Here is a 9,920-nt window from a genome sequence, read left to right on the forward strand (position 1 = left end):
AACTCTAAGAAGCGTCCTGGTGTATCTAAACTTTGTCCATTTACGGATGATGGAGGCCACTGGGACCTCCAAAGTGGCTCATTGAGACCTTCAAAACTGCAGAAATGTTTCTGTACCCTTCCTCAGATTTGTGCCTCGAGACAATCCTGTCTCAGAGGCCGACAATTCCTTTGACTTCATGCTTGGTTTGTGCTCTGACATGCACTGTGAACTCTGGGAGCGTATGAGGGGAGTTCATTAAAGATTTCCCCTGACCCACTTCTAGTTACTGCAGGAGTCTGAAATTGCACATGCATAGTAATGCATATCTCAAGAGGTAACGTGACAATTTTCAGCTCAGAACTCATATTCGTTCCTTTGCTGCAGGTGCTCAAATAAAGCAAAGTCGCAACATGGAGCCAGTTGAGTGTAGAGCATTCATCAGGTTCCTGTATTTGAAAAGCCGCACACCGACAGAGACTTTCGATGAGATGAAAGAGACTTATGGCGAGGATGCCCCATCTTATGACGTTGTTAAACACTGGCATCGTCAATTCAAGTGTGGTCAGACATCTGTGGAAACGGCTCCCATTCCTGGGTGACCACATTCCGCCATTGATGAAGGCACTATCCGGCAAGTTGAGGCCCCGATTTTGGAGGCTCGCCGCACAACCGTTCGCCAACTAGCCCAAGATGTCAAGATTAGTGTGGGGTCGGTGGAAAAAATCGTTCATGACCATTTGCACATGCGAAACGTGTCTGCATGGTGGGTTCCCAGGATGCTCACACCTTTCCAGATGCAGGAACAAGTCAAGTGCTCCGACATGTTTCAAGGCAACCAGGAGGTTTCTTCAACAGACTAATCACGCAAGAAGAAACATGGGTCCATCACTATAATTCAGAAACTAAAGCCCAGTCGAAGCAATAGAAGCACTTTGACTAGCCACCTCCAAAGAAAGCACGGGTTCAACCCTCGGCCGGCAAGGTCATGCTCACAGTCTTTTGGGACCAGCACGGAGTAGTGATGATGGATTTCCTGGAAAAGGGTACCACAATTAACGGGGCATACTATGCTTCAGTGTTGCAGAAATTGCGGGTGGCCATCAAAACCAAGAGCCGCGGCATGCTGACTGAATGCCCCAGTTGACAACTCGCATGTTGCCCAGAAGGAAGCACTGTCCTGCGGCTATGAAATCCTACTTCACCCACCTTACTCTCCCAACCTCGCACCATCGGACGTTCACCTCCTCCCAACCATGAAGTCCTTTTTTGAAGGGCAAGCACTTCTCAGGCGATGAGGAGCTTATTTTCGAGGTCAAGTCGTAGCTTCAGGGACTTTTCAGGGATCTGGGGACTTTTACAGGCGAGGCCTTCACAGCTGCATAAAGCGATGGGAGAAGTGTGTCACCCTTGGTGGCACCTATGTAGAGACAGACTAATAAACGTGTCACGTTTCGTTCCTCTCGGTCCACGGGAAGTTGGTCAGGGCAAATCTTTAATGAACCCCCCTCGTATATGTCGACAGGTGTGTGCGCCTTTCCACATTATGTCCAGTCAACTGAATTTACCCCATGTGGACTCCAATTAAGCTATAGAAACATCTCAAGGATGATCAGTGGAAACAGGATGCACCTGAGTTCAATTTTGAGCTTCACGGCAAAGCCTGTGAATACTTATGTACACGTGATTTCTTAGTTTTTTTGTGTGTGAGTTTCATCTCGCCATTTAAACGCTCATATAAATGAGTGTTATAGGTTAAGATGATAGTTATTGTTAATTATGTACAGTAGTGGACATGCACCTAAGATGAAAATTTCAGACCCCTCCATGATTTCTAAGTCGGAGAACTTACAAAATCGCAGGGTGTTCAAATACTTATTTTCCTCACTGTAGCTAGATAGATAGATAGAGACAGGGATAGATCGAGATCGATACAGAAAGAGATAGATAGATAGATAGATAGATAGATAGATAGATAGATAGATAGATAGATAGATAGATAGATAGATAGATAGATAGATAGATAGATAGATAGATAGATAGATAGATAGATAGATAGATAGATAGATAGATAGATAGATAGATAGATAGATAGATAGATAGATAGATAGATAGATAGATAGATAGATAGATAGATAGATAGATAGATAGATAGATAGATAGATAGATAAAGTTAGAGAGTTAGAGATAGAGGTAGAGATAGGGATAGAGATAGAGAGAGAGATAGATAGAGATAGATGAGATAGAGATAGATGAGACAGAGATAGATAGATAGATAGAGATAGGTAGAGATGGATAGAGATAGATAGATAGAGGTAGATAGGTAGAGATGGATAGATAGTGACAGATGGAGATATAGAGGTAGATAGGTAGAGATGGATAGATAGTGACAGATGGAGATATAGAGGTAGAGATGGATAGAGATAGATAGATAGTGACAGATGGAGATATAGAGATAGATAGGTATAGATAGATAGAGATAGATAGGTATAGATAGATAGAGATAGATAGGTATAGATAGATAGATAGATAGATAGATAGATAGATAGATAGATAGATAGATAGATAGATAGATAGATAGATAGATAGATAGATAGATAGATAGATAGAGACAGATAAGATAGATAGATAGATAGATAGATAGATAGAGACAGATAAGATAGATAGATAGATAGATAGATAGATAGATAGATAGATAGATAGATAGATAGATAGATAGATAGATAGATAGACAGATAGAGACAGATAGATAGATAGATAGATAGATAGATAGATAGATAGATAGATAGATAGATAGATAGATAGATAGATAGATAGATAGATAGATAGATAGATAGATAGATAGATAAAGTTAGAGAGTTAGAGATAGAGGTAGAGATAGGGATAGAGATAGAGAGAGAGATAGATAGAGATAGATGAGATAGAGATAGATGAGACAGAGATAGATAGATAGAGATAGGTAGAGATGGATAGAGATAGATAGATAGAGGTAGATAGGTAGCGATGGATAGATAGTGACAGATGGAGATATAGAGATAGATAGGTATAGATAGATAGAGATAGATAGGTATAGATAGATAGATAGATAGAGACAGATAAGATAGATAGATAGATAGATAGATAGAGACAGATAGATAGATAGATAGATAGAGACAGATAAGATAGATAGATAGATAGATAGATAGATAGATAGATAGATAGATAGATAGATAGATAGATAGATAGATAGATAGATAGATAGGTATAGACAGACAGACAGACAGACAGACAGACAGACAGACAGACAGACAGACAGACAGACAGACAGACAGACAGACAGACAGACAGACAGACAGATAGATAGATAGATAGATAGATAGATAGATAGATAGATAGATAGATAGATAGATAGATAGATAGATAGATAGATAGATAGATAGATATATATTTAATCAGCATCTTGTTATGCCACACCTGCCAGGATTACCTTGGCAAAGGTAAAGTTCTCACCAACAGATATTTAAACATTTTGAACAAAATTTGAGAGAAATAAACCTTTTGTGTGCATAAAAGCAGAACATGGAGTCATGCTTTCACTTCAGCCTTAAACATTTGCTTTCCATTTTTATCAAATGAAGGAAAAATGACCAACGAACATGATTCAAAGGATACACAAAGACATAAAAGTCAAAGTCACCATGGAAGCATTCAAAATAGATGAGAGGAAAAAGTGCTCATTCTCACTGCGCCCTTCTGTTTGGCAGAATAATTATATCCATATTGTTCTTGAATTTCTGAACTCAGAGTGCCTTTTGAGTTCACAGGTGGTGATTTTTGATGTGGTTATGTTTCACTATAGAGAGATGGCAGCACTATACTGGGAGTCTGTCATACGGTAAAGTGTCTCCAATATTGTGTGTACCTTATTTCACTAAAATATTCTGTTTTTAAAATGCATGTGTACTAATAAGAGCAACTCCCCTTTTGAACTTGTGTAATATAGGAGAGTGTGTGTATGTTGGGGGTTAAAACAGTTTTCAGATTTACTGTTAAATCATGTAAACTGCAGGTCAAAAGGTGCACTGCACCAAAGAACAAGCGATTTGAAATTTTTAAGAGCACACAGCATGCAGCACTTCATGTCTTTTTGACTGAACTGCTTCTCTGTTAAATCGGCACAACATCTACACACAGTGGAAATTACGTACACGTAATTGACCTCACAGGATTTCACATTGCCACGGTCCTCAGCTGCAATGTCGTCTTTATGCTTGACCTCTCGCTCTGCATTTGATCGGATCTGTACTTAATTCAGGAAATGAAAAGAAAAAAAAGGCTTATGCATTAAATAACACCATGAATCTCCAGAGTTGAGGTCACAAACATTTTCCCCTTCCTTCCCCAACAGTTAGACCTCCAGAGATTGTATGCTTAAAATAAAAGGATTAACATGCAACCTTGTGCATGGACACAATTCTTCACCTTACCTTCACGATCTCATCATCTCCTGCTGTTTTGCTCTTTGCCACGATGTCCCCACTGTCACTGTAGGAGATGAAGCAGCTATTTGCTGCCAGGAGAGCTAGTCTGCCCTGAGGCAGAAAAGAAAGAAAACAGAGGAGGAAACAGTAGATTAGATAGAACTGCAGTGGGATTGGTTATTCTGACAGGCGTGAAAGGTTGCCTGATATTTGATGTAAAAAAAAAAAAAGAAAAAGTCTCAAGGTTGTGCCGGGCATGTTGTTTATGCGTTCAACACACCACCAAGGCAGGCAGAGCTTCACCATGATAAAGCTGATGCATTCAGCATATCGAATGAGCTGTTCGTGAGTACAGCCCAGTGTTATCAGTCATCGTTTTAATGCCAGTGAACCATGTGACAGGTCAGTGAAAGGCAGGAGACAGCCATGTAAAGAAAATAAATAAAAATAAAAAGCTTACTACTGCATGTGATGCATATAAGATGAGTATTTATTGTCAGATGAACAGCCCCGTCTGTATGTACGTAGGTTATGTCCTTGGTTTTACAGCCAATTCACGCCAAACAACCAAATTTGAGGACACATTCAAGGAAGTCAGTTTTAAAAAATATCAAATAATAATTTTACTTCTGATCTCAAGCAAAGACGAGCACTTTTACCAGCCTTCAGACATCCACGTGTTCATTTAACACAACCCCTGGGTGATTTTGTAATTCAACAGTGAAAGAGTAAATGTTGGGGTGATTTTTTTAACTACCTATCTATCCACCTGTCTGTCTGTCTGTCTCTGTGTGATGCTTTTGTGTCAGTTTATATAACTGAGCACTGTAAAATGTTATCCTCCGACATACCATGCAAGCACCATACTTACTAGTGCAAGTACAGACCCCTGCGCCAACCACAGTTATTAAATATGAAATTCATAATTTGATATAGATGCACGTTCATGAACCATCCAGCTGATGTCAGTGTTCAGCATGTCTTCATTTGGATATGGACTCCAGAGCAATGTTACACGGGTGTTGCAAAGACTTAGACACATTTGCAAAACACTGTTTTAAGTTTACCATCACTAATACCAACAAAAAATGTTTGGTGTCATCCCAAGCCACATGTTCTATCCATTCTTTAATTCCCATTTTACTTTCAAGATCTATTGTATATTTCATCTCATATTTTACATCATTGGAGGCAGGTTTCTCCCAGTGGTTGCTTGATTAACTGGTTAGCTGTTGCTTCAGATGCAGGAGATCACTGCATCCGGCAGACACGTCTATGGGACTCTGTATGAGCAAAACACCTGCTTTTTCAGTTGACATGGTGCATAAAAGTTAACCACAGCTTAATTACTTCATCCTCATTATGTCTTTTTTAAATTTGGTGAGATACAAGATGATGGCATTTACTTTTTAGTTACTCACCCAGCCATACCATTACCAGCGCAGAAAATAATAGTATTAAAAGTTATAAAAAATTCACAATGCAGCTGTTAGTTTTGACCAGAATGAAGAAACATGATTATTATATTAATATAGCACTAACGTCCCTCCCTAAAAAAATATATATAATGAGGCTGTAGAGCCTTTGCTTACAGAACTCCAGGTGTGCCTGAAATAGTCCAGCTGAACTGAAGAACTAGAAATCTACTACACTAGAAATCTTGATTTACTCATTTAGTGTGCTTATGTTATTTGTAGTGCTGAATTTCTCCTGTCTGCTTGCTTGTTTTGCTTGTGTTTATTTTTGTGGTTTTATATTGTAAATCACCTTGAAATAGCTGACTGGAAGTTATTGTTATTAATTTCCATTAGTGTTTAAAGGATTTCAAGAGTTACTTGAGCAATTCAGACAATAAAAATTACAGGGGGACATTTTCTGCCCTGAAGATTTGGGGGACAAAAGAGAGAACATTGCTGCTGCCACATACCATCAACAGAAACTGGGACACCATTCTTTGCTAACTGATCCACCAGGGATCATAGTCCAAGAAGAAAAAAGATTTATTAATAAAAGTTAATAGGCAAAAGGACATTTTGAATTATGAGGTGGGTGTGTTGTCAGAATGCTTAATTTAGAGAATATACTGTTTGTACAAGATACTCAAACATCTTAAAATAATACTGGCAGGCATGTTTAAAAAATTAAGTATGGCTTTTACCAGGAATGAAATGTTTGCATGTGTACACCTCACATCTGCTCTAGATGGGAATCTTATTGATGTCACTTACTGCGACGATGAATCTAACTTTAAAACAATGAGCATAAAGACACAGTAATTAATACTCAATAACTGGAAGGCCCACGAAAAACACCACTTCCTCACTGTAAGGGTTATGTTTTAGTTAGACATGAGATTTAACAGTTTTTGACTGGAAAAGGGCTTGGCTGGAACTGGAAAAAACAAAAAGCACAAGAAGACATATCAGCCACTCAGCACACGGGGGGGAAGTGGCACCTTTTGTTTTGTTGGTCCCTCTGTCATTTCACTCACATCCTCTGTTACAAATGAGGTTAAAGCTACATGTTTAATGAGATTAGGAGGAGAAGCAGCAAAATATTTACTCACATCCTGGAAAATGGGTTCCCATTGTTCCCTGGAGCCGATGGCATCTGAGCGTCCCACGACCAAACCCTCCGAGTTGATACCCAAATGCTTGCCATATCCAGACTTCAAGGCTATTCTGTAACAGCAAAGACGGCCAAATAAAAACTTGCAGCTGCAACAGCTCATCCAGACATAAATAAAAACACTGACTGTGCATTTTAACAATTCTCCTAAACAAACAAATATATTAAGCCTGCACTGACTTTTCCTCTGACATTTTTATTAGTTAGCAGGAAAACATAATCAGCATAGCATTAAAAAGCTGAGATCTGCCACTAAATACTCTACAAAGAAAATGCATCCAGAACAAGAAGGGGCACTAGAGTGCAAAAACTGCACCATAGAGTTTTGACACCATTTCATAGTTCAAATTTTTTGTGATTCAGTGATACCATAACATATGGTTCTGTGTGCACTCATCATACCTCTTTCATGTTTTATTACAAGAATAGAGCTGATACATACAATCAGAACACATTCTAAATGTCAACTATACATAGAAGCATTGGGCCAAAATTTTGAGTTTGACTTTCAACCACTTGTTCTCAAAATCAAATCACTTTGACCTTGGGTGACCCTCAATCATTCCACAAAGTTTGATTCAAATCAATTTTATGTATCCATGCTCACACACAGAGGACTGACAGCTATGCCCCTGCATGAGCTATGGCCATGTTTAGGGATGGGTATTAAGATTTTAATGGTACTACTACTACTCTTAGCAGTACTGCTTATTGGTCTGGTACTTTGACAGTATTCTGATCTGTACTTTTTGCTTTATTTTCTATATACTATTTAAGAAGTGCATCCACACCTTTGGGCATTTCGTATTCTCTACAATCAGTGGTTCTGTGTGTGCACGTGGCAGAAACAGAACAAGAGAGAGAGATATTGCGAGTGCTACCAGCAAACAGACTCAAAGACATTGAAAGATATAAGTGAAGCTGCCAGTGAGAGAGAGAGAGAGAGAGAGAGAGAGAGAGAGAGAGAGAGAGAGAGAGAGAGAGAGAGAGAGAGAGAGAGAGAGAGAGAGAGAGAGAGACTCACGCACTGCTTGCTGTGTCACGCAAACACACAGACATACACACCCACCCTGCTAGTGAGAGAGCTCTAAATTTATTTCCTTAATTTCTCTGGCACCCAAAGCAATACACTTAAGGGGAGGAGCTTATCAATACTTTGGTCTTTAATAATTAAACCCTGGGTTCCGTTTAATACTGGGTTTCGGTATCCATCCCTAGCCATACACAGATGTAACAAGCTGCAGGGACTGCCTGTTTTACATCTAGACAATATACAGACTGCCAAAACAAAGGAAAAAGTGGAATAAAAGAGGGCAGAAATGCAAGGCAAGATGTATCACTTAAACCCCCGTTACACATAGCAAGAATGTGGAGGAACCATTCCCGACACAGCAAATACTGGCATAAGTTGGGAGAAAAAGAGGCGTGGTCAGCCGTGCCAGAACACATCCGGACTGCCTCATGCACACCTGCAGGATGCAGCCCAAACATATTTCAGACAACAGTCAGATGGTCGTCAGATTGCACATGGACCCAGAGGGTTTTGAACATGTGCATCACACTCGGGGGCCACCGGCCAATTTTGACCAACTGTGTCGACTTCCGCAGATGGCTGTCAGAATGTTTTGGAACTGAAATCCGACACTTTTCGGGTGTGCACCAATTCATTATTCTGATGGCATTCTGCGTGATTCCAGCTATGTGTGACGAGGGTATTACTGAAGAAATATCTGGTGGACACTGAAACACTGACCAACCTGTGTTTGCACGCTCACCTTGTGTCTGACAACTTGAACGCTGTAAACTGCTCTGGAGGGTCTGGTCCTTCATCACCTGAAACAAACAAACAAACACACACACATACACACACACACAAAAAACTTTTTACCATCTGTTTAGACTAATGACACTCACAATTTCCTAGTATAATAGGCTTACTATCATTTAAACCAGAATGCTGAAGCAGGCTAACAACCAAATTAAAATATATTAAATTAACATGATGCAAAATCTTTCACTCATACCCATATGCTGGCCAGTCCAGACTAAATAAATAAATCAAACAAACACACACTTTCACAGAATAAAGTCCTTTTGGTGTTTTGTAAGTTGCTGTCTACCAGTCATGATTCATTATTAAAATATGCCTAATTTACTCTTCCTGCAAATGCATCATTGTGCCCGTCTTCATGTTTTACTTATGCTTTCATGTAATTAATAATGCAAACCCTTTGGCTGTGCAGGGTTGTGCTGATACTCATCCATTTTAACAGCAGTGGGGTATTTGGGATAAAATACGGAAGGTGTTCTGTAATCTACATGACTTATTCCAAACTCCCCGCTCTTTCTGTAATTTTACAATGAATCAAAGCTTCCAACCATTTGTAGTTTGTCATAGAATCACCCTGTGAAGGAATGGAAAAGCCCTTTAAAATAATAAAAAAAAAATAATAATAATAATAAAATAAGAGGTAAAATATTACATATGGGTTTATTTATTTATTTGATTGTCATCGGAACAGGCAACTTTTTGAGTTACAAGAGAACATTTTATCCTCTAACCTGCTGCTGAAAGTGACCATTTGATGCATTTCTGTAAAATCTGCACAATCCCACTGTTTGGCTGCTTAATTAAGCAGAAGGGAGAATCTCTGATCTTCCCTTCTATAAAACAACCTCATGTCCTCTTTCATCTCTTAGAAATGGCCTTAATTGCATGCAGAGGGGACACTGGGGGAATTGGGATGTTGCAATCTCCCAGCCATTTTCAGTGGTTCTCACAAGACCTGGACTGATTTAATTGTCAGCAATGTCTCTGTGCAGACTCTGAATGAGCACCATGACCACAGAACA

General features: G+C 39.3%; 1 protein-coding gene across 1 annotated transcript in view; it reads right to left on the reverse strand.

Moving 5' to 3' along the window:
- The window catches only part of frg1 (FSHD region gene 1), a gene marked incomplete at its 5' end in the record, with an annotated part of 15,787 nt that extends 6,865 nt beyond the window's left edge, over positions 1–8,922 (reverse strand). Inside the window, 4 exons of the mRNA XM_034187778.1 lie at positions 4,167–4,258; positions 4,446–4,550; positions 7,006–7,120; positions 8,843–8,922. Of these exons, the coding sequence (XP_034043669.1) occupies positions 4,167–4,258; positions 4,446–4,550; positions 7,006–7,120; positions 8,843–8,922 (392 nt within the window). The remainder of the gene's footprint in view (positions 1–4,166; positions 4,259–4,445; positions 4,551–7,005; positions 7,121–8,842) is intronic.
- Between the last annotated feature and the right edge of the window lie 998 nt (positions 8,923–9,920).

The sequence above is a fragment of the Thalassophryne amazonica genome, chromosome 15 (assembly GCF_902500255.1).
Source record: "Thalassophryne amazonica chromosome 15, fThaAma1.1, whole genome shotgun sequence".
Lineage (NCBI taxonomy): Eukaryota > Metazoa > Chordata > Actinopteri > Batrachoidiformes > Batrachoididae > Thalassophryne > Thalassophryne amazonica.